At 32.7% G+C, this 24906-nt stretch overlaps 3 protein-coding genes across 11 annotated transcripts; 2 read left to right on the top strand and 1 right to left on the bottom strand.

Moving 5' to 3' along the window:
* Nucleotides 1–6268: 6268 nt before the first annotated feature.
* Nucleotides 6269–7612, top strand: LOC109805204 (peroxidase 65). Its single transcript, XM_020367215.3, has one exon. It carries the CDS (start codon nt 6534–6536, stop codon nt 7521–7523), a length of 990 nt encoding a protein of 329 aa, XP_020222804.2. The 5' UTR covers nt 6269–6533; the 3' UTR covers nt 7524–7612.
* Nucleotides 7613–9341: 1729 nt separating this feature from the next.
* On the top strand, nt 9342–17222 carry LOC109805326 (Galactose oxidase/kelch repeat superfamily protein). 7 transcript variants are annotated; one of them, XM_083059939.1, is made up of 15 exons: nt 9343–9519; nt 10853–10974; nt 11201–11278; nt 11351–11464; nt 11605–11671; nt 11806–11867; nt 12200–12339; nt 12432–12558; nt 13292–13406; nt 13856–13944; nt 14464–14547; nt 16098–16418; nt 16501–16560; nt 16649–16867; nt 17024–17222. In XM_083059939.1, the coding sequence occupies exons 2-14, from the start codon at nt 10885–10887 to the stop codon at nt 16820–16822; spliced, it is 1521 nt and encodes a 506-aa protein (XP_082916065.1). In that variant the 5' UTR covers nt 9343–9519; nt 10853–10884; the 3' UTR covers nt 16823–16867; nt 17024–17222. The 7 variants fall into 7 exon arrangements, with proteins under 7 accessions (XP_082916067.1, XP_082916070.1, XP_082916068.1 ...); XM_083059941.1 differs by having other exon boundaries at nt 9342–9519; nt 10870–10974; nt 16649–17222; XM_083059944.1 differs by having other exon boundaries at nt 9342–9519; nt 10870–10974; nt 11201–11285; nt 16649–17222.
* Nucleotides 17223–19092: 1870 nt separating this feature from the next.
* LOC109805054 (putative CoA ligase CCL5) lies at nt 19093–23644 on the bottom strand. 3 transcript variants are annotated; one of them, XM_083059936.1, is made up of 6 exons: nt 23525–23644; nt 23293–23403; nt 20080–21501; nt 19928–19995; nt 19747–19849; nt 19093–19424 (listed from the first exon to the last, which is right to left on the bottom strand). In XM_083059936.1, the coding sequence occupies exons 3-6, from the start codon at nt 21496–21498 to the stop codon at nt 19299–19301; spliced, it is 1716 nt and encodes a 571-aa protein (XP_082916062.1). In that variant the 5' UTR covers nt 21499–21501; nt 23293–23403; nt 23525–23644; the 3' UTR covers nt 19093–19298. The 3 variants fall into 3 exon arrangements, with proteins under 3 accessions (XP_082916062.1, XP_082916063.1, XP_020222590.1); XM_083059937.1 differs by having other exon boundaries at nt 23293–23606; XM_020367001.3 differs by lacking the exons at nt 23293–23403; nt 23525–23644 and having other exon boundaries at nt 20080–21836.
* Between the last annotated feature and the right edge of the window lie 1262 nt (nt 23645–24906).

The raw sequence follows: 24906 nt of genomic DNA, 5'->3' as shown, positions 1-24906 counted from the left end.
TTTTACTATGCAGCGTGTACCTCTTTAATTATGACTTGTTATTATTTATGTTAACTATATTTTTAATATTATACTGAAAATAAAAAGTAACAACATATAATTAAAGAAAAGCGTGAGATAAGATGAATGACTGGATAAAAGGAGATACAGAAAAAAATATGAAAATATAATAATATAATTTAAAAATCTTATTATTTGTTGGTCATGAAGGATTTATTAGTGTAGGAAAAAGGTAGACCCACAAACTGCTAATTAGATAATGAGCAGACACCACACATATACATTCTATCAACAATTATAGTTTTTCTTCTGATCTTTGTCTTCACATGTTATTTTTTATTATACCTACATTTCTTTTCCTTTTCTCTCTTGTTATTAAGTAGTGATTGATATCCACCAATCTTTTCCCTTTTGTAAAGAAAAGGAATTTATCAACAAAAAGTGATTCCTTTTTATCACTCCAAACACTTCATTAACATCTATAATTTTTTTATTTTATCTTTACTTTCCGTAATTATTACGTGGCATACTTACATACATTATTTTATCTCTTCTCTCTCTGAGTGTCAACTAGAGTTTGAGTTTGGCTGTTAACCCAAACCTTTTCTTGTTCTATATATATTATAGGTTTCAATAGAAAATTTTCACTAATAGCTAGGTATAGAAAAATGATTTTTATTGTACACTCAAAAACCTATTTGACATATAATGAGAGAGAAAAAGAAAAAGAATATACATATAATATATAATATGACATAACAGAAAAAAAAAAATACAAATTAGGAATTTAAAAGAAATGAGTAGTCCAAACTCCAAAGTTCATTCGTCCTTGCTAGGACCAACCTATCAGTGTAGGCAACTCAAGTCAGGGATTAGTGAACAGTCACCCCTCACTCACCTAATCCACTAGTTACCATCGTTAGTGATTACGTTATCAATTTATCACTTTCTTAAGGTGGTCCACGCTCCTCAAGCTGCATGCTATATGCTTATAATTAATGGCTTTGCGACCAAGATTTGTCTATCAAGTAATAAACGTACGGAACATTTCCTTTCGAAGCCATGACTTACGTTATAATTTATAAATGTTTTTCACGTTTACGAATGCACTACTGAAAAAATATTTAAGTGACTTAGTTAAATGTGGTTTATTTTGATGCGTTACTGAACTGATTTTTTTAAATCATGTTATCATACTATGTATGAAAAGAATCTATTTTCTCATGCTTTCTATATAGTTGTATTCAGCTTTCTTTGTATGATAAAGTTAAATTTAATTCAACAATTAATGTATTAATATATATGGTTTATAAATGGAAAGAAGTTCTGTGAATTTGCACCACTTTATTATCTCAAGAAGAGAAAGAGATAAAGCGAGAAAGAGAATTTATTAATGTCATGATATTTATAACATCATCTACAATGATACACAGTAATTACTTTTTATATGTATAGCAACCAATATGCCTAACCATAACACCAGCATGCATGCATGAAGCAGGACGACCACGTACGAGAGTCACACTGCAAATTATTTTTGGTAATATTATGTATGGCAACAAGAAGATTGAATGCTACCTATTATACTATATTTATGCCTAAAACAAAAACCAACTCTTTAATTCATAGGTTTAAGGGTACTCTCCATTTCCTCCACCACCCCAACCAGACCCATATCCTGAACCATACCCTGAGCCACTACCATAGCCAGAACCCCCACTACCACCTCCACCACCGCCGCCACCACCACCTCCTCCTCCACCACCTCCGCCACCTCTTCCTCCACTTCCACTTCCACCTCCTTCACCATATCCAGAGCCAGAGCCAGAGCCATAACCTGAACCATTAGAACCTCCACCACCACCACCTCCACCACCTTTGCCACCCCCTCCTCCTCCACCTCCTCCATTTGCACCACCACCTGACCCGTACCCGGAACCATACCCCGACCCGTATCCGGACCCGTACCCCGAACCACCCGTCCCGCCGCCTCCACCTCCTCGACCACCACCTCCGCCGCCGCCACCTCCTTGTGATCCTCCACCATACCCTTCACCACCGCCCGACCCGTACCCGGATCCATACCCGGAACCACGTCCAAGACTACCACCACCGCCACCTCCTCCTCCGCTTCCGCCGCCACCCCCCACCACCTCTTCCACCAAATAACCTATCTGTAACCCTAGCAGCAAATGCAAGGTCCACAATGAGCAAAAGAATGAAAGCAGCCCCTAAGACCTTGGAGGTTGCCATATCTATGATGGCACAAACTCAATATGGAAATGAGAATGAGAATGTGATGGTTTATATGAATGTGGCTGCTGTGTATGGTGAGAATGTATTAAAGTGTTGTAGTTTGGTGCAAAAGGGTGAGGTAAGGGACCCTATATATATACACGTGGTGAAGTAGCATCTGATTCTAGTAGCTTCCTTAACACCTAACCAGTTACTATTTTATTGGTGAATGTCATGATTAATTTGAAGGAACGTGTCGCGGGGGATTCCTTAGTGTTAGTGGTGTCATTGCACTTTGCACTTGCACCTAGTGGCTGAAAGAGAATAACACTTTATGGAATTAGTGTTTTTTTTAAAAAACACGTCCATGGACAACTTTCTTGGTATAGGTTTAGACTCGTGTATAAATTATAGAAGATAAAAGAGATAAGTGAATGATATAAATGGTGATATATTAATATGATAGAAGAAAAAAAGAAAGAGAGAAATGAAGAGTGCATGTGTCCATAAATAATCAAGCTATGAGTTTTAGAAGGCCAATATTTTAAACATCATAACAACACTTCTAATTTCTCTCATTCCCATATTTCATTGCATGCATCCAATTAATTGATTTTTCGTCATTTTTTTATAAATGACACATTAATACTTCCTTCTGATTTATTACAAAATTTATCATCGTATATCCACTTAGTAAAAAGGGAAAGAAAACAAAGAGAATAGAAAGATTTTGGGTGTATTTGATTTGCCATTTAGACACTCAAACGTACGTTCAATTCTCATTTAATGTTGTACCCATTTATTTGATAGTTTTATTTATTTATATGTTATGTTAAACTTTATTATCTTCAAAACGTACGTTACACTAAAGTAATACCTATATTGCTTTTCTGTTGAACGAAAAATTTCTATTAAACAAATTTTGGTTAAACTTAATTTTTTTCAACTTAAATTCAAACACACACTTAATAGAATAAGAAAAAAAAATTAAGAGAGATAATGGGATCAAATATAAGTGAATATGGACATATGAATATCGTGGTTATATCTCATGTTTGATATAATTGTTATATATATATACATATATATATATATCAATGGTCACTTCCACTTTTGACTTGAGGTTAATTTCCTCATTTTATATTATAGGAGTTGAAGTCAATGAGCCGCGTGACCATTTTGTCAATCTGTTCACACATGTAGCCCACTAATTGATGTATGAATGAGATGATATATATGTTTAATTTTCTTTTATCTTGTTACGAATAGGCCAAGCTTTGCGTACCGACTTGTTAATCTTGGATACGGACATATGTTCTTTAAAAACTTGTTCATCACCTCCTCACTTATTAAGTTTGCACATTTTACTGATTTAATCTAACCTGTTTAACAATAATATATTTTATTTTAAAACAAATAGATTTTGATTTTTAATTGGTATATTTAGAACTTTAAATTTTTAGTACTTTAAAATTTTGATGTTTTTATTAGAATGTGTAAACATTGATATGTTAAGACTTCAATCTTTTAATTAAAATGTTTAACTTTATTATTATAACAAATGTATTTAATTATATATATATATATATATATATATATATATATATTTTTTTTTTTTCCTTCTCATATTTCCATAGCTTAAGAAAGGAAAGGAAAAAAAAAACTCCTTTAATTTGAAAAAATATTTTAATTTTAATTTTTAAATTTTTTCATATTTTTGTTGAACTTGGGGATCGGTTCGTTTAATCCCAAGTATAACAAGTTAGATATGAACTTAAAATTTTTGATCATTTTATTTTACAGACCAAATTTATTCGATCCATTAAAAATATGAATTATGTAGAATGAAGCTTAAATAGATTGCTCCGGTCCATATATCTTTCTCTCGATTAGATTTTTTACGTATGATATTATACCTCTTGCACCACTCAAACAAACAATTTTATTTATTACACAGCAAAATGGAACACCAATAGTGGTGATTTAACTCAAGAGTATATTTCGTCAAAGAATAACAGATAGGGCGCCACGCTGCTAAAGTAACAGATGATCTTAGTTAGTGGTCAGGGAAGATAATTAATGCCTCACATTATAAATATAGTTTATGGTGGTAGTGATGGGGACTGGTTAATTGTCAACTATTTGTATAGATTTCATGGTATAAAAGCGTGAATTCAATTCAACATAAGTTAATTTAATTAGGTTTCATCTTGAATTTTATAGGATTTCCATTATATACAATAATTGATAATATATAATAAGATTAATTAATTAGTTGAGTGGAAAGTTTCTGTAAAGTCATTTTCAATAATTCGATGAACTTGCGTCTTTAATTTGATCCGTACAATTATACTCTACCAGATTATCGATCGTTGACTACACTACGAAATAATTTTCCTATAATTAAGTATGTTGATTAGTTGAGAGTTAATATTAGCTAAGTTGTAACTCAACTGGTTGAATAAGATTTTTGAGTTGTTGTAAATTAATCTTCTGATTGAGTTTGATTCTGATAAATTAATAAAAATTAAAAATAAGGAAAACAACCTACATATATACTAGCTAGAGCCAGTTTAGCTTTGTACGTAATTTTATATAGCGAGTATAAATTCATAAATTATAACTTCATTATTACAACCACTATATATATAAAAAAATTTACATATAAAAAAATAACATCCTTGCCAACAACAACAACTACTTCAATAAGAATAGTGTTTTTTCCTTGGGGTGCTGGAATACATAATTAATTAGTTAATAAGGTCTTAAAATTATTAAGCAGACACATATTGTTGGCATTCTTACTCTTCAAAGGATAACATATACTCATATCCTAACATGTGATTGGTACGAATAAGATTAAATTACTGCTTTTAAACAAAATGTTGGTTTAATTTTCAGCCTCATAAATGTTTGGGATGAAACACTTGTGCATGCAAATCGATCACGAATAAAGTAAATAAATAAATACTACACACACGTAATATAGTAAAAAAACAATTCTCATACATGGTCTTAAAAATGAATGAATATATATGTAACAAAAAATAATAGGCCTCTAAAATTGTGAGCCACAAACATCCACTACCATATATACATAACCAAGTATAGGGAAATACGAAATATTCTTTGTCCCTAGAATCCGCAATCTTTCGGTGGGGTTTGTCTACTTTCATGAAACCTACTCTTTTCAGTGACAAATGGCACTATATAAATACAACTTCAGTATCCTTCTGTATCGCACTCTCCCTTCAATCATTACAGGATTGAAAACCCTCAATGAATTCAATTTATATATCAAAATGGGAACTATCCACCGCATCAGGAAGACTTTAGGTGGATTATTTTAATTTACAAAACTAGTTTACTTTGCTGTGTAATTTTTAAAATAGTTTTTTAAATATATTGAATAAATATTTAATTAAACTACTTATCTAGCGTATATATTAACTAACATTAATAAACAATATCTGGGTTTGTTATTTATGATCATGATGAATGTCAAGTAGCAGATCCTTTAAAAATGGGAAACTCTAGAAACTTTAGAGTGAGCACTTAATTTTGCTTAGGAAGAGTTAGATGTTGTGGGTATGGTAATGCTAAAGTGGGGGAATCACAAAACATTGAACAAATGCGGTGCTTAGTGCTACGCCTACACCTGTCTAAGAAGAGGTCTAGAGTTATCTCTTCACATTTGACAGTCAAATAATTTTTAGTCTTTTAACATATTCTTTATTAGTTTACATTTTTAAGATTATAACGATTTGTGTTAATATTACTTTCTATTTTGTGGGATTATTCATAATTTTGTGATTTAAAATAAGATTTAATTAATAATAAAATAAAAATTACGATTGATTGTGTCCACTTATTTGGATTATCACATATGGTTGATTTTATAACTTGCATCGCTATTTTTTTATATTTTATCTAAAAAAGTTTACATGATTTCTTAAAAAGTTGATGTAATAAAAGTGATGAATGGATGAAAATGAAGGATAAAAAAGGGAAGAAAAGAAAGATGGATAAGAAAGAGGAAATTTGTTGGACAAGCGCAATCCAAGTTGAAAGCGAAGAAGATTAGGAAGGGAGATGGAAGAGAAGGAGGAAGCATGCATGCAAAAATAGAAAAAGGGAGAAAGGAAATATGAAGAGAGAAAAAAGGGGTGAAGGCCTCGGACCACAGCCTTTATCACACATGCATGCATTAGCGAGGCCATAGTCGACGTCCTTCCGAAAGAAACCCAAGAGAGGAAGAAAGAAAGAAAAAAGGTTCTTGCTTGACCCTTCTCTTGGCCATGGCTTTTCCGATCCTCTTCCTCCTCTTCCTCTCCCTCCCCTTCTTCCAACTCTCCTCCGCAAAGCTCAACACCGACTACTACAAAACAACCTGCCCCGACTTCCAAAACATCGTCTTGGAAAACGTCTTCACCAAGCAGACCACAAGCCCCGCCACCGCCCCCGGCCTCCTCCGCCTCTTCTTCCACGACTGCATCACCGACGGCTGCGACGCCTCCATCCTCATCACCTCCAACGCCTACACCCCCCACGCCGAGCGCGACGCCGACCTCAACCTCTCCCTCTCCGGCGACGCCTTCGACGTCATCGTCAAGATCAAAAACGCCCTCGAGCTCTCCTGCCCCGGCATCGTCTCCTGCTCCGACATCGTCGCCCAGGCCACCCGCGACCTCGTCAAGATGGTCGGCGGTCCCTTCTACCCCGTCAAGCTCGGCCGCAAAGACAGCACCGAATCCGACGCCGCCAAGGTCGACGCTAGCCTTCCCACTCCCTACATGAGCATGGACCAAATCATGGACAAGTTCACCTCCAAGGGGTTCTCCATCAAGGACATGGTTTCCCTCACCGGCGCTCACACCATCGGCTTCACTCACTGCAAGGAGTTCATCCACCGTATCTACAACTTCAGCTCCAGCTCCGATTCTGACCCCTCCATGCACCCTAAGCTGGTGGCCGGCCTCAGGTCCGTTTGCCAGAACTACAGCCAGGACTCCTCCATGGCCGCCTTCAACGACGTTAGGTCACCGGGGAAGTTCGACAATGCTTATTACCAGAACTTGATCAAAGGGTTAGGGCTCTTGTCTTCTGATTCTCTTCTGGCTGTGGACCCCCGGACCCGCCCCATCGTTGAGCTCTACGCCAATGACCAACAAGCCTTCTTCACTGACTTTGCCTACGCCATGGAGAGGCTTTCTTTGCTCGGAGTCAGAACTGGGAAGAAGGGTGAGGTCAGGAGCAGATGTGACCAGTTCAACTCTATTCCTGCATAAAGCCATGCCTATCCATTTTTATATCCAAACATTATTACATACTACATATAATATAACATAATATAATTATATTTATTTACCTTCGCTTATTAATTGTTAATTACACTCTTCCACTACTCACGTACGTATCAGTAAAATCATCTTTTCTTAATTTTTATATATATATATATATTACTTTTATCATTTCATAATTCTTTTAATCAACATACACCACACATATATAATTTCATAAGCTTAAATCATACATTGGTTTTGCTCGCGGTTGTGACTATTGTTGCCTGAATTATTTTTCCATGTACACGTACGCCACACGGTGATATATATACATTCCATGCAGTTCTGCAATTATTCACGACAAAAACAAAATAAATAATCAAGTAATAACTTCGTTGCCCTAAGCCCAAACGCCAGGACTGAGTACGGTAAGATTTAATTGACAAAAAAATAAAATTATTTAAAATGAGTCATACGGATAACTATGTCAATCTAACCCGCCTCTTAGTACCCGTCCTGATTTGGGCAATTTTTTTTTATATTTATTGGGTTCGAATTTTTCTCGACTGATATAAGTGGGTGCAGGGACGGGATGTTAATACCCGCCCCCACCTCCACTCCCACCCCGCTTAATAATATAATTAAAAGATTATATATATATATATATAAATTAAAATTAAAAATATTTATATGCAAAATTTGTACTGTTTATTTTATTTTTTTTAAACTTGTTTATATTTATTTAAAAAAAAAAAAGAAAAAAAAAAGTAAGAGCAGGTGCAGAGGCAAGGCAGGATAGGAAAACTCGAACCCCGCCAAGGATAGGAATGGGTACCCAGATTTTACTTTTGGCAAGTATCGGGCCTGCCCCCGTTGCCATGCCTACATACGGAATGAGATGTGTTTGATAAAATTAATTTATAATTAATCGATTGAAAATATATAATTAAGTTAGTAGTTCAAAAGTTGAAAACTTATAAATTAATGGATTAAATTGAAGGTGTTTATAAAACTAATTAATATAAAGTTATATATTTATTAATTTATAAAACTAATAAAATTATGAACTTGTAAACTATATAAACTATTTCAATTAATTTATAAAAATAAATTATAAGTCACTTTAATTAATTTTTAATAAAATAATTAATAAACTTGTAAAATAAGCTTGAGTACCAAAAAGAACCTAGTAAACCAGTTAAATGGTTTAATAAGTTTATTTATTTTCTATTAAATTATATATGAATATATTTTCTTTATTCGTGAACATCATTCACTCAATGTTTTAAGGTTAAGTTGACAATCAGAATGTGACTTTCGCTGATAAACATAAATTATACATGAAAAGTAAATTAAAACATACACTTTTTTCTTCTTCTCTTTATTTATATTTTTGAAGAACTTTTTTTAATTAATTTATATTTTTTCAATTATATTTTTATAAAAAGAGAAATAATAAATATGTAAAATCTGAGATAAAAAATATAATTAAAAGAATTATTAGAAAATTACAAATAATTTTAAGATGTACATGATTTTTATTTACTTCTTATTCAAAATTAACCGATAATTAAAATTACGTATATATAATTTTTTTTAAAACAACATACTCATATTATTTTTATTATAAATTAGACACTGAATTTTTTTGGTAGAATAAATTAGAGATTGAATACAATTTAAATGAAATTAAAGAGTTAATTACCAGAAAAAAAAAATCTAGACTCCCTTTGTTATAATTTTTTTTATTAGGTAATTAATTAAAATGGCAAAAAAAAAGTTGAAAAAAATAGACCAAGTACTGAAAATGCATTAAACCATTGGAGTTTGTCTGTAGTTCCAGTTGTACGAGTAACGTTTGTTGTGTCGTGAGTTCGAAACAACCGTCTCGACGTATCAATTGAGATCTCGACGGTGGCTCTCGATCCGCCACCGTCTGATCTCCTCCTCCTCCGCATCACACGACGGCCTTTCGAGATCTGACGTCTCTCTCTAGTTTCAGGTTTCACATTCATTTCCAGTCCATCGTTCGTTTCTCTTAGCTCCTATTTCGAATTTCTATGCTATCGTGTTGAATATGATTTGACCATTTCGATTTGAAATTCGGGGTTATTTTCCACGCTGTGCTCGATCTCAATTTGCAATTTTAGATGCTTGTCAAAAGAATTGTCAAAAAATCTTTTGATTAAGAGAATTGTTAAGATTGTGATTGAAATGTTTTAAATTAAGCGGCATTCTCGGGTCCCTGATTTGCTTGCTAGCAAGTGTTTGCTGTATTTTGGAATTTTTTTCTCGTTAGGAACTTAGTGTAGAGTAATGCTAGTGATAACTTTCCCCCCCTCCCTAATCATTGGTAATCTGTGGCACTCAATCTTCACTCATTGTAAAATTATGCATCTAAAAAACGAGAGATTACAAAATGTGGTTAACAAGCAATCCTTTTACTTGCCATCACACCGGTTGACATATTCGAGCAACTCAGATAGACTAAGAACAAGTATTATTTCATGACCAAATAAAAATTCAAGCTGTTTGATAGCGATCAGGGTGTAGGAATAAATTCTGATCTCTTTGCAGATTTTGATGTGTAATTTTCTGTTAAAATATCGGAGAGGGTGTGGATGTAGCATATTCTTAAGCTTTGTTAAGATGTCCCATATTGTCTTGGTTTCTAGGAATATGGACCTTAAAGGCTTGAACAGTTCTCCTCCTTTACAAAATTTTTAAGGTTAAGGTTGAGGTGATGTTGAAGTGAAGTCACACTTTGCTGCCTCCCTTTTCGTCTGTAGCCACTGTGATCGCAGCAACCTCCACGGGCTGTGAACTGTTTTCAGCGTTCACACTTTGCCTCGGTAACAATAAATGCCCTGCTTTTTATGTACTCATTGTAGTACCTAGAATTCTAGCTATTTTCAATTATGAGGTGAAGGAACAGGCTTTCCATTACCCAGACTCTTGGATGTCAAGCAGAATCATTAGGTAAGAAATGGAATACTAATTACAAAAGTAATGGGATACTCTGAGGATAACCAGACACCCTTCACACCCATGATTGGATATTTAGAGTCTGAAGTTTATAGGACTGAACATCTATGAGTAACCTAACATATCAAGACTGGACAAACTATAATATTATAATTATGAATTTGTTTGTTGTCATATTAACTGAGTCTTGAATATTGATTCTCCTGAATTTCATGATGTATTTGATTAAATACTTTGAAATGTACCGTGGCTTGGGTAATGAGCTTATCTAGTGGCTTTTAGCTTTTGTCATCATTTCTGAAACGATTATAATCTGAAATGACAATTAAAAAAAAGATGACTTGAAACAGTTCTTCTTGGACTAAAGGAGTACCGGAGAGATATGGCAGTCAACAATTGGCATAAGGAGCTTATATATGACAACTGGGTACCAATCACTGTATCTGGTGCAAGTCCAGCTGCTCGCTACAAGGTTTCTTTCTCTTCCTTGTTTTTATTAGAGAATTTAAGAATAGAGAATTAAAGAGAAGACTAGGCAAAATATCTTTTCTAACAAAGCCATAAAAGTAATTCTTGGTTGGGTCATTCGGGTCATTTATGAGTTATTTTTAAGTCCTTAGACATTCAAGGCTTCTTATGTGAAGTCCTTCCTTTGTCTTGGACCAGATACTTACTCCATGTTTTGTCCTTCAATGTAGCATGCTGCAGCAGTGGTTGATGAAAAATTATACATTGCTGGTGGGAGTCGTAATGGTCGACACTTATCTGATGTTCAGGTATAAGGTATGCACTGATGCTTCTGATTCTTGGACTTGTTGCAGTGGGTCACGTGATTTAGCCGCTTGCAGGTTTTTGATTTAAGAAGTTTGACGTGGTCTACTCTGAAACTAAAAGCAAATGTCGGAAAAGATGATGACAATAGCTCACAGGAGATTCTTCCAGCCACATCTGGTCACAATATGGTAAAATTTTGTATAACAACTCTTGATGTGCATATATGTTAAAATATGAAATCCCACTTTCTTCAGTTTGGCTACTGATGAGTGTTAGTAATAATCTGGATGTTTGATTGGTTCTGACAGAGACATGGAAATTTCTGCAGGTTAGGTGGGGGGAGAAACTGCTTCTTCTTGGTGGCAATTCAAGGGTTTCTTCTGCTGAATTTACAGGCTAGTATCTGTACGGTATTTTATTTATAGTGTGGAGAAAATCATATAAGTGCTCAATTATTTCATATACGTGCATAGCATATTATAAGATGGTAACACATGGAAACTTACAATGTTCATTGAATTTCTTGCAGTTCGATACATTGATATCAAAACATGCCAGTTTGGAGTTATTGAGACTTCTGGAAGTGTTCCAGTAAGTGTGTCCATTGATGTAAAAGTTTAATGTTCTGATCTTGGGTGTTGATTTTTTGTTTGGTTAGGGTTTTCAATATTCTACTCTAAATGGCTTTACTGAAAATTTGGTTTTAGATATGGCATAATGGCACTGATGGAATCCATGGATAAGCATTGATTGTTACTATTGCTGTATCTTTTTCCAACTTTTTTTTAAAAAGAAATTATGTGTGCAGAATATTCAATTACGTAGATTTTTTTTTTTTTTTTGTAATATCTATATATGTAATGTGAGAGTCACTTTGATTGTAGTTAAATAGATATTTGAATGTTTTCAATTTATTTTTCCAGGTAGCCCGTGTGGGACAGTCTGCAACACTGGTTGGTTCAAAAGTGATATTGTTTGGTGGAGAAGATATGAACAGGAAGCTGTTGAATGATGTCCATGTTCTCGATCTAGAAAGTATGACTTGGGAAATGATAACGACTACGTATGTGGTATCTATTTTACACTTTAGGAAATTGTGTTTTCACGCTTTAGATAAGTTCCATATGACCATACCAATTTCTTGCATTTTGATAGGCAGAAACCTCCAGCTCCTAGATACGATCATTCAGCTGCTATTCAAGGAGAGCGATACCTTCTGATTTTTGGTGGTTGTTCTCATTCTGTCTTTTTCAATGATCTCCATTTGTTAGACATGCAAACAGTAAGTAAATATTATTTCACAAGAATCCCAACTTTTCTTTGCATATTAATAAAATAAAAGTATTAATAAGCTCGTTTCTTTCATTCTGGGGTGCTCAGTTATTTCTGTATATTAGACATGCACAAAAGTGAATTTTCAGTATTTTCTATATTATAAGACCATTATTTGTTACTGATATCATATCAAAATCAGTAACTGACATGAAGGATTTTCAATAGTTTATCAGTAATGCAGCTTCTGTTTTTCCAGTATCCTATCTTATACATATTTCAGCTCCTTCAAATTTCACAAGTATGATACAAAGAGTTTTATCCAGCTGATTTGTGGAATACTGCCAATGGATGGGCATTTGACCTTTTTCTTTTAAAAAAACAAAAAATCTAATTTTGCCATTAATGATGACTAGTGTGCATAATTACAACTCATGCACTTTTGCATCTTATGCTTGGCTATTTATAAATATCTCTTTACATATGTTGTCTTCTTAAGTAAAGTGTTAAGTTGGAAACATAATGTTTATTTTGCTTGCTGTGTTCACCTGGACTCTGTAATCCATTGAATTAAGGGGAAGGACAGTTTTAAAATTCCTTATAAACGTTTGATTAATTTTCAATTTATAATTATATATCCAGAAAATTGCTGGAGTTTTGGCCATTCATCTTCCAAGTAGTTTTTTTTCCTATACAAGTTTATCATTAAACATATAATGATCTAACAATCTTGTTTGGTTTAGATGGAGTGGTCCCAACCACAAACTCAAGGTGATTTAGTTTCTCCTAGGGCTGGACATGCTGGTATCACTATTGATGGAAGCTGGTTTATAGTTGGTGGCGGGGATAATAGAAGTGGTATGCAATTATTTTATTTTTTAAAATTAAAAAGAAATAGTATTAGAGAAGTAGTGAAAAGTAAAACTACAGGGCAGCAGATAAAAGAGAGAATCAATAATGCAGCATGGAAGTCCACTCCATGTGGTTGTCAGAAATAATTACTCACTTGAAATCGCATTGAGCTTAGCCTGCCGTGAAACAATAAACACAATCCTCTCAAACAAATCTAAGGGTATGGGGGCTTTGTACTCCAACCAAATATACCGAGACTGTATACACCACATACTCCAAAAGCTCTTGGCCTCCTTGTTTCAAAACTTAAAATGAATCACAAGAAATGAAGAAACTGCCTAAAAGTGAAGGGGGTGGGGTGGGTAAACTACTATTGACATCAATTATGCACACATTATACTCTATTTTTATTTTTATTTTTTATAGATGTCTGAGTATCCAATTTTTTGAAATAGGTTGCCCTGAGACCCTTGTGTTCGACATGTCTAAGCTTGTTTGGTCAGTATTGACTGTTGTGAAGCAAAAGGATCCACTTTCTAGTGAGGTAATTACTTAGTGCAATAATCTTTTTTTAATATATATTTTTATTAATATTTCCTGGAATATTATATGGAGGATTGTAATTTTCTCTTCTCCAAGATCTTTATTATTTCCTTACCTGTGATTGTTGATTTTGAGGCTTTTTAATATGATTATATATGTAATTTTCTCTTCTCCAAGAACTTGTTATTTTGTATCTTCAGTTTCAGTTGTTTGGGATAATGTTTTCTCCTAAACATTGAAACAAGGACCCAGGACTTGCCTATTTTTATTTTCATAAACAAAGAGATCTTAGTTTTCAGTTTCCTCTTATTTTTCACATCTAGTGATCCATGACAATGTATGCAGGTAGTGGGAGTTCTAGGACATTCATTTTTTTATTGATATACGATGTCTCAATAAGAGTGAATGTGTAATTGAATATGATAATGATTCTGTAAGCAATTGCTTGTACTGAAAAAACTGATAATAATTCATGCCCTGTTATGTTAATGTGTATTCTTTATCCAATGATTTATACCAGGGTCTTAGTGTCTGTTCAGCACTGATTGACGGAGAAAAGTATCTGTTAGCTTTTGGAGGCTATAATGGGAGGTATAGCAATGAGGTATGTGATGTAATATTTGTAATTTTTTTTATTCGCTATAGAAGATTGGCTTTCTTATTTTGTTTTTGTAAGGAAGATTGATTGATTTGTATGCTTCTGCCTATAACTGTCCCTGTTAACCCTTGATGATGATTCATATATGTACACCCTTTCAGTTTGAAATGTCATGTTTCATCAATTGTAGCCATGGGAGAGGTTTTGTACTTGCATTGGTCCTTTGTTGCAGCATGCATGGTTTTTTGCTCAGCGACTTGAGTGCTTGGTTGTATGCTTCTGTTTAAGAAATAGTTTCTACACACTTCCTGCTCATATGGACATGCATGCCAATTCATATGGACCATGTATGCCTACTTGTTTGCTTTGGGGAATGGAAACAGTTTGAACCTATCTTTGTTGAAGTGTTCTTGAGTCCAAACTGCCTGCTTGTTTGGACCGATGCCTCCTTTTTGAGCTTCACTTACAGACTTGAGAGTTTTTGGACTTCCTACTCCATCTCATATTAATATCTTGCAGAGAATTGGGCCTTTTAAGAAAAATGGAGCTAGGAACTTGTGATTAATTTGTGGAAAAATTGGTAGGGAATGGCTTGAAAGTAGAAAAGGGAGCTCACATGGCTTGCCTGCATCTTACCGTTAAATAAATAAAGAATAAATGGGTAAAAAAATCACAGGGTGGTTATGTGATAACATTGCAGACCCCAGGGTGTTAACGAAGTGTATCAATTTTCATAATCACATGGACAAAGTGCTTTCGAGTAAAACCACAAGGGTCAACTATGATTTTACCTTTTTCTTATTGCAATATTAGGATTCATCAGGAACATTGCACTAAATTATCCTAGAAACGAGAAGGATTTATTATTTAAAAAAAAAAGGCTATTGGAATAATTCCAAGAACATCAAGTAGATAGATGGGATTAAAAAGACGAGCGGCAATGATGTTTTGTTTTCCAAAAATTGAAGATTCAGATCAAGAAATTGAATTTCAATTATTCGTAGAAATATATCAATTCTATGCAAATGTTTTGGCAGTAACAAGTGACATTTACACGAGCAAATATCACTCGTTTTGGAGATCAGAATGCTTAGGTTGATCATTGAACATTCTTGAAAGGATAAGATTAGGAACAAAGACGATGAGAAACTTGGAGAGAATATTACATAAATTTCCTCGGGTGGTTTGGTCAGTGAGGAGACCAATGGAGGCTTCGGAGAGAAAAGTGATTAAAATGGAAGACGGTCCAATACAAGCGACCTTGCACTAAATGGTTTTATTAAAAATTTGGTATTTAGTATCAAAAAAGCCCAATGGCATTGATTGTCCATTTACCTAGCGGGATAAGGCCTGATTGTTGTGTCATGCAAATTGATTTGATTCAATTCAATCAAACTGAATTTTATCTGACATTATGTATTGCAAATGGCATGTTATACCCTGAATTCTGAATTTGCTAGATTTACATATTGTTAAAGGCATTTTTTTTAAATTAAATTTTGGTGTTTCATATTGTGGATTCTATGGCTAATGGCTGGGCTCCCTTGCAAGTTCAGGTTTTTGTTATGAGACCCAAGGCAAAGGACACCGTGCGTCCCAAGATTTTCCAATCACCAGCTGCTGCTGCAGCTGCAGCTTCTGTTACTTCAGCTTATGCATTGTCTAAATCTGAGAAGTTGGATTTCATGCAACTAGATGATATAAATTCCAAGTCATCTGTAAATGGTCATCCTAAAGATGATGTCACAGATAAAATTGAAGCCATTAAAGAAGAAAAGCGGTTATTGGAATTGTCAATTGCAGAAGTCAGGGCTGAAAATTCTAAACTTGGAGGCGAGATAGAGGAAATTAATAATAATCATACTGAGTTGACCAAGGTATGTATTGCAATTTTCATATGAGGGTGTGCTATAATTAAATATGTAGCTGGTTTTTTTCATAATTAAATATGTATTTCAGGAACTCCAATCAGTCCAGGGACAACTTGTGGCCGAGAGATCAAGATGCTTTAACTTGGAGGTACACATTCAATTTCCTACTTTAAAGCATAATATGGATTTATGGTTGCTGTGTAAGATTTAAGTATATTAGTAATGTTTGTTTCCAGGCCAAAATTGCAGAACTCCAGAAGATGCTGGAATCAATGCAGTCTGTGGAAGATGAGGTACAGGCTCTCCGTGAAAAGAAGTCTGCTCTGGACCAGGAGATGGAGCTCGCTGCAACAGCTCAGAGGCAGGGTTCTGGTAGAGTTTGGCGATTGTTTGGTGGGGGTGAGAAATGAGAACTATGTAGCCATGAAAGCAATGTCAACTAAAAGTGGTTTAGAGTTAAGTCTCTGAGGAACCTCAATAGGTTATATATATATATATATATATATATATATATATATATATATATATATATATATATATATATATATATATATATATATATATATTTTTTTTTTTTTTTTCATGCTGAAAATGACATTTTCTCGTTACAGAACTTTTACGGTGTCATCTTTTGAGTTGAAATGCATGATGGACCCCAATTTTTAAGGACTGAAATCTGAAACTTTCGAGAGATGGGTACATGAGTTTTTTGTATTTGTAATTTGTACCTTAACAAGTTTACTTTTGACTGATTCTTTTCATACTCAAGTGTCCATTAAATTCTATAGATTAATCTTTTATTTTATTCTATTCATTTGAGTAGATATTGGCATCTTATTCACATGTTTTTAGTCCATTTTAAATTTAATTATTAGTATGTTCAATTGCTAGGGGAATGCAATTTTAGTTTTATTTTATTCATTTGGGTGACCCTTATGTTTGGTGTCATATTTTGGTTTGATACACAAAGTAGAATGATCATTGGGTGCTGAGGATATGTTATCGTCGCCATCTGATTCTGGTGGAATTGTATTTCTTCAATGCGAGTGCTTGGAGGGTCATTGATTATTCATGTTTTGAATTAATGTCGGTAGATTGCTTGTGAGCATAAGAGTGCTAATTTGATATTAGTCGTTTGTGTACGTCCAATGTGGAGAACAGAAGTTCAAGTATTGGCATTGAAATTAGTGTTTTAGCGATTGACGGTTGCCTTGGTTATGAATGGACGAGAAGAAAGCATGGTGTGTCCAAGTAATGGAATTAGATGGACAGTAAGTATTAATTTACATACCCTAGAGCTAGAATCATCCATTTAATAAAATATTTTTATGATTATCCATTAATTTAAATTATAAAAGAAAATATCAAATAATTTTTAAATTTTTTAAAAATTAAAAGACTTAATTAATGTATTATTTTTTAAATTTAATAATTAGATCATTAGAATTTAATGTAAAATATGAATTATTAAGTAAAATAAATATAAAAAAATATCTTATAATAAATAAATTTCTTTATATATATATATATATAATGTTATACACATTGAGTTACATAGAGTCAAGCTTACAAGTTTATTGAAAGATAGATTTATGTTCTATTTAAAGATTTTATCAAAATATCTTTTTAAATAATTTATCATTAAGAATGTCAAATTAACTTAAAAAAAATGTGTCAATATCATATAAACAAGTTAAATTAGATTTTTATAAAATTTAGTATTTCTTAATGTTAAATTATTATAAGGAAATTTTTTACACAGTATATAAGATTACACTTTATATAAACCTATAATTTTTTTTTATAACAAGTAAATATGTCAAGATCAAGTCATATATTTTTAATAAAGATTAGACTCAAACACCAACTTGAATTAACCTTTTTCTATCATACTTGAGTTCGGATTAAACTTGACATGTTAGTAGTATATTTTTACTCAAAAGGTAATCCCCGTAATAATGATATAGTAGTTTGGGATCTAGTAAATTTACGAGATTTTAAATTAAAAAATGTATACTTAAAAAAATCCTTTAACTCAAAAGGTGGTGCAATATTCCTAGATTAGTAATTCTTGGATAATAACCTGTTCCATTCATAAGTTATATGGAAGAGTTTTGAAAACCAAACTGATCATTGAACTATTGCATGAACTAATTCATGATTCCAAAAGGATTTAGCTTTAAATATACAAGCATTTCTTTATACAGACATCATTTTTATAAAAGTTAACTTGTTAAAAAAAAATCAAGCCCATTTATTTTTACATAACAGTGAAATTCCAACCAATAAAACCAATATTATATTGAACTGCAAACTTTTTATAAGTTTTAAGACCAAAATATAAAACCAAAAAGCTGATTACTTGCATAATTAAATTGTATTGCGCAATGTTAGTTTGTCAGTTCTCAAACAGGAAAACCTAACCTAACAACCAAAGTAAATCAATTGTTTTTTTCCCACTACATCACGAATAAATAACTATTTCGGCAATTTTTCTTGGATCAAATCAATTGTTTTTAGCTAGAGTGAATGATAATCTCTGCAACTTTAGTTACAGAAGCTAAATTAGCCACAATATTTTCAAACTTAATATTTATCTATAACTTAAATACAAATGTAGTGCTACAGGCAATCAAAGCCTCAAAAGGCAACAAAACAATACAAAATTACGAACTCACAATAAGATCAAAACCACAAAGGCCAATATTCTTTATTAAAGAAGTATTTATTGAGTCACAGTTGAATTCTGATTTCACTGTGTCTGGTGAGTCTATTCTTCTCTTCTTTTTACCAAATCCGTTTATACTAGTTTTACACAATGGAAAATTGAGACCCTTAGGACCAACAAGTAAAACATTCTGGATTACTATCATTTATAAATGTTACTCATAACTTGGAGACAAGTTGATATTTGCTTTGAGAAACAAGATCCTTGCGCAATATCTTGCCAGCAGCTGACTTTGGAATAGTGTCAATGAAACTCACCCTTCTCACTTTCTTATATGGAGCCACCTGAAAAATTATCAAATTACTTTGAGTAAAATAAAAAAAATAATTAAAATGATGAAGTTGTTTTTGTAGAGATGTATTTCTCAAGAGGGGTGTGATATACTATTATTCATCAGAAATTCATATACTTCTCTACATTGATATTATATATATTGTCTACTTTAAACTTTAAATTCAGAGATTTATTTTTGGCCATCATCCAAAAAAGTTTTAGGCTAATAGAGACTTTGTATATGCTTATAAATCCATGTTCATCCTCTCATTTTAACAATGTGGGACTTTGTATCCCAACAAGAAAATAGAGCATGCAGCGGACAAGAGTTACCTGGCCTGCAACAAATTGAATGACTTGATCTTCTGAGAGTTTAGAACCAGCTGCTCTCACCACATATGCCATTGGTATCTGTCCAGTTTCTTCATCTTCAACCCTGCAACATTTTTTATTCACATAAGAAAGTCATACAAATAATGAAAACAGAGAGTGAAAATGCGAGAAGGTAACTCACGGTATAACTGCTGCATCAACTATAAGGGGATGACTTAGCAGCACAGATTCCAGTTCTGCGGGAGCCACCTGACAAGCAATTTAATACCTTGATAACTGAAGCAATTTACTTATATTCTAGTTGAAAACTAAACTGTACATGGCTTTGAGTACCTGATATCCATTGTGCTTGATTAGCTCTTTTATCCGTTCAACTATGTAAACAAATCCATTCTCATCAATGTAACCAAGATCACCAGTCATCAACCAACCTTCTGAATCAAGGGTTGCAGTTGTTGCCTCCAAATTTCCTAGATATCCTTTCATAATAGTAGGACTTTTGAACCATAACTCTCCTTCTTTGTTAGGAGGCAAAGGCTTCCCCGTTTCAGTGTCCACCACTTTTGCACAAAAAGTTGGGAGCAGCCTCCCACATGCATCTGGATGAGCCTTAGCATCTTTATCTGAGGCAAAAAATGTTGCTCCACCACAACTTTCTGTTAGTCCATAACCTTGCCTTAGTTCAGTCCAAGGAAACATCCTCCTAAAATCCTGTGCCACTTCCTTGCTCAAAGGTGCAGCACCTGACCCCACCCTTCTTAGGCTTGACAAGTCACACCTAATTTTGCTTGCATGTTTCACTAGTGCAAGGATCACTGGTGGCACTGCTGGTAAGTTGTTAACCTTGTGCTTCTGGATTGCATCAAGCATAGCCGGCAAGTCAAACTTCTGCATCAAAATTGTTGTGACGCCAACGCACAACAATCCAAATCCAAAGAACACAAGTCCATAGACATGAAACATTGGAATGAAGGCCAAGAAAACATCATCTTGTGATGCACTGACATCAGCAGACCACCAGAGTAGTCTCATTATGGAAATGAGATTTGCATGTGTCAAAACCACACCCTTGCTTACTCCTGTGGTACCTGAAGAGTAAAGTATAGCAGCAGTGTCTGATTGAGCCACAGGAACATGTGGCAAAAACTCTGGTGAACCATAACAGCCCTCTATCAACTCTTCAACTGATAACATCTTGCCATCAGAAGAACGAGATGTGAGAATTGTAGGAACCCCAGTTGGGATCAACTTGTGTAGCTCCTCAGGAGCTGAGATGGCTAGTTTAGCACCCGAATCGCGCACTTGCTTGGCGATTTCTGAGGCAGTGTTGATGGGGTTGGCAGTGGTGAGAACTGCTCCAACTGATAACACAGCTAGGCATATGGCTGAGTACAAGATTGAGTTTGGCGATAACACAAGCACCACATCTCCTTTCCTAACCTCAAGTCCATGGAACAAAGCTGATGCAAGAGAGTAAATAGATTGTCTTAGCTCAGCATAGCTTACACTCCTATTAGTACTCGAATCAATGAATGCAATTCTTGCCTCAGCAAGGCCTGCTTGTGGAAACTGTGACAGCACAAAATTGGCAGTGTTGAGGTCAAGCTTTGTTGGGAGTTCATGCTTGGTGTCAAGCTTAACTAGAGAGTGATAAATGCCTGTTCTTGAATCGTAGCCACTCTTGTTACCAAATGGAGGCTGAGGTTTGTTATACTCTTCTTCATTTGATGACCAAACTTCCTCTCCTGACATTTTCTGCAAGTTTGATGGACTTGTTAATGCTAAGTTAATGGTTTGAGGCTGAGACAAAATGTGTGTGAAGTGTGAACCATAACCAACATAAATATATATATACAAGGCTTGTCCTCGTGAAGTACTAGGAGAAACATTGTTAACTATGTCGGTTGTAGCTAGCAAGGACAAAATAAATAAGAAAATTAGATTTTGTTTTCAGAATTTTATGTTGCCGGCCCAGAGAGTGAAGTGAAACATGCTAGTCATAGTTAATTAGTTATTGGTTAAGTAGCTAAACGATATATACTTGAAGCTCTGTGTGGAGGACAAGATAAATAATTGAGAATTGAATATTGGTTTCCTAAATAATTGAATATTGTGTTTGAAAGGATGCAGATGTTGTCTGGCTAATTTTATAAGAATTGCTCTGTGCAAATATAAGGTGAATATTCTTTTCCTCAATACAAGAATGAACATGTTGCCTACCTAATGGTTTACATTCTTATATATGCATAGCTTTTATTTACATGGTTATAGTTACTTTATCTATCTACTTGTCATCTAATTAAACATAGATGATGCATCGGAAACATCTAAAATCTAAATGAGACAATGACAATGACACTAAGTTCTTACAAATTTCAAGTTGAAATTAAACATTTTGCAAATGTGGACTCCAATTATAAGAAGGATTTGAAGAAATTGAGGGTCTATGGTGGCGTATATGAAAGTATTTAAAGAGCGAAGCCTGGCATTTTTTTTATAATTAGATTCAATTTTCTCTATTTGACGAACGTTATTATTGAAGCCTTAAATTAGTTTATTGTGATTGTATTTATAACTTGATCACAAGAGTTATAGACATTTTTCTTCAACCCCTCCTTTACTATATACACGTTTTATAAAAGAAAAACATTTTTCTAAGACAGTGATTATGGTATTTTTCCTAACCTCTAGAGCCTGGCACCGTCCACGGACTTGGGCAAGTTTTACTTTTTAATACTTTAAAGAGAAAAAAATACTTATATGTTTTTCTCACAATTATTATGCTTGTGAAAATACCGGTTCAAAAATTTAAAAAATAAAATAAATCAAACCTAAACTGGTAAATTGGTATATTATATATTAAATTATTCCCAACACTATTCCCCATAGCTTAATAGGCCAACTGGGTCTCTATCTAATGACAAACCATTTAACTGGAACTTATAGATTTCAACTTTTTTAAGTGAAAGTAAAATAAATAATTTTAATAACGGTTATATTTATAATTTAGTGTTTTCATTAATAACTAAAATTACTTATTTTATTTTTAAAACGAGTTGTTTTAGAACAATGGAATTTGCCCACTACATAAGAACAATAAGTATATGAATATCTATACATATTTAAGAATTTAAAAGTTAATATCGTGTAATCTTAACATCATATAATATTAACGTCAAATAATATAACTTTATTATTAAATTAAAATATTTATAAAATTAAAATGGTTTTGCAAATAATCTATCAAATTATCAAGTTTATTATGTATTTTTTTTAGCATCATATGGGTTTGTATTATAATCTTTATTAATCGTAGTTTCACTTTCACACTGTTACGTGTGAGATGGATTGAACAAAGTAGCCAGTATGTACGATTGGTGCATGTGATTGGAATTGGTACAATTAACACGTACATTCAAACAAAGCAGAAGTACATATAAATATAACAATATAAGGAGAGGAAGAAAATATAAATACCTTGGTCCCAATTCCCAAACCCAAATGGTTGAAACTATACAAAACAATAATGGGTATAAATATAAATACCTTGCTACTTTGCGATCAAATTCTTTGGACCACACCACTCTTTCCTCTTCAAATTCTTCAAGTCCTCTTCAATCACAAAACTCCAATAATGGAGGGGAAATTTTTGAAGCTCTACAAGAATTATTGTGAGAAGGGAAAATGAAATATACAAGTCCTAGAACAAGATCTCTCCACTTACTCACAAATAAATGGAACCCTCGAAAGTGTGAGAATTAGGAGATGGGTTTCATACCTTGTACTCACCAATGGGCAGTGCCATTGCAATTAGGTACATGAACAGCACAACCCTGATTTCTCCATTATCCATACATTTACACTACTCTACATCATCTATATATCCATAAACAAAATAGATTACAATCACAAATATTAATCTAGTATTTAATGTTATTAATATAGCATTTATATAAACATAAATAAATAGTTTTATCCCTTATAAGTTATCAATTATTATATTTATTAAATATAGTATATAATTAAACATAATGATAATATATTTATTAAAAAGACAAAACTTAGGTATCATTAGTATTATTCTCTGATTAAAATTAAAGTTTTACATCGATTATATATATTTATATATAATATTAATCTTATTAATATATATTTATGTATCCATTTCTAATTGGAGAATAACATTAAAAATATCTATAATAAAGTACTTAAATTTTGTTTTTATCAAAATTAACAAGTTTCACACAAATATATACAAATTCTAACTTTATTGTTATTATTGTACATACCAAAATATTATATTTTATAATTTAATAAATGTAATGCATGTTTATTAAATATATGATTTTTCATATAAATGTAGGAGTAATTGAGTAAATCACATTTTTCTCCTAAAAAAATCATATAAAAAATATTACGTTGTTCTCTGTTACAATAAAAAAAAATCACATTCAAATATGTGATATTTTATCTCTTTAAATTTTTTATTAAGTTTTTTAGTTTTTTTTAAAAAATATTATTAAAACATCACTAATACTCCTCAAAGATACAAATAGTAAATAATTCTCATCCTTGTATTAAAATATCTCATAATCACATTCAAATATGTGATATTTTATTTCTTTAAATTTTTTATTAAGTTTCTTAGTTTTTGTTAAAAAAATATTATTAAAACATCACTAATACTCCTCAAAGATACAAATAGTACATAATTCTCATCCTTGTATTAAAATATGTCATATCTTTCCTGGATGTACAAAAACTTAAGTTTGAACTCTACTATTATCATTATTATTATAATTCTTATCGATAAAAAAAATAAAAATATTATGCACTTTACTTGTATGTTTATAAGTTTAGATATATTTTTAGTTTATTTCTTTAAAATTTTAAATCAATGTTTTTAGTCCTTTTATTTTGTGATTTTCATTATGTGTTTATCAAAAGGTTAAGTAATAATTTTGGAGAATCTACAACTGTCTATGATATATTATCTAAAAATAATTATCAGGCATCAACTGTTTTTAGATTTTATTGGATGAAAATTAATATATATATATATATATATATATATATATATATTATAAGTCATATATCTATTTTTATAAATTTAAAATATAATTTATATATTTAAATTTGATATTTATTTATATATAATTT

Source organism: Cajanus cajan, chromosome 7 (assembly GCF_000230855.2).
Source record: "Cajanus cajan strain Asha chromosome 7, NIPB_CcT2T_4, whole genome shotgun sequence".
Classification (NCBI taxonomy): Eukaryota; Viridiplantae; Streptophyta; class Magnoliopsida; order Fabales; family Fabaceae; genus Cajanus; species Cajanus cajan.
The sequence above is the reverse complement of the archived record's forward strand: the minus strand, read 5'-3'. Positions and strand labels throughout refer to the sequence as shown.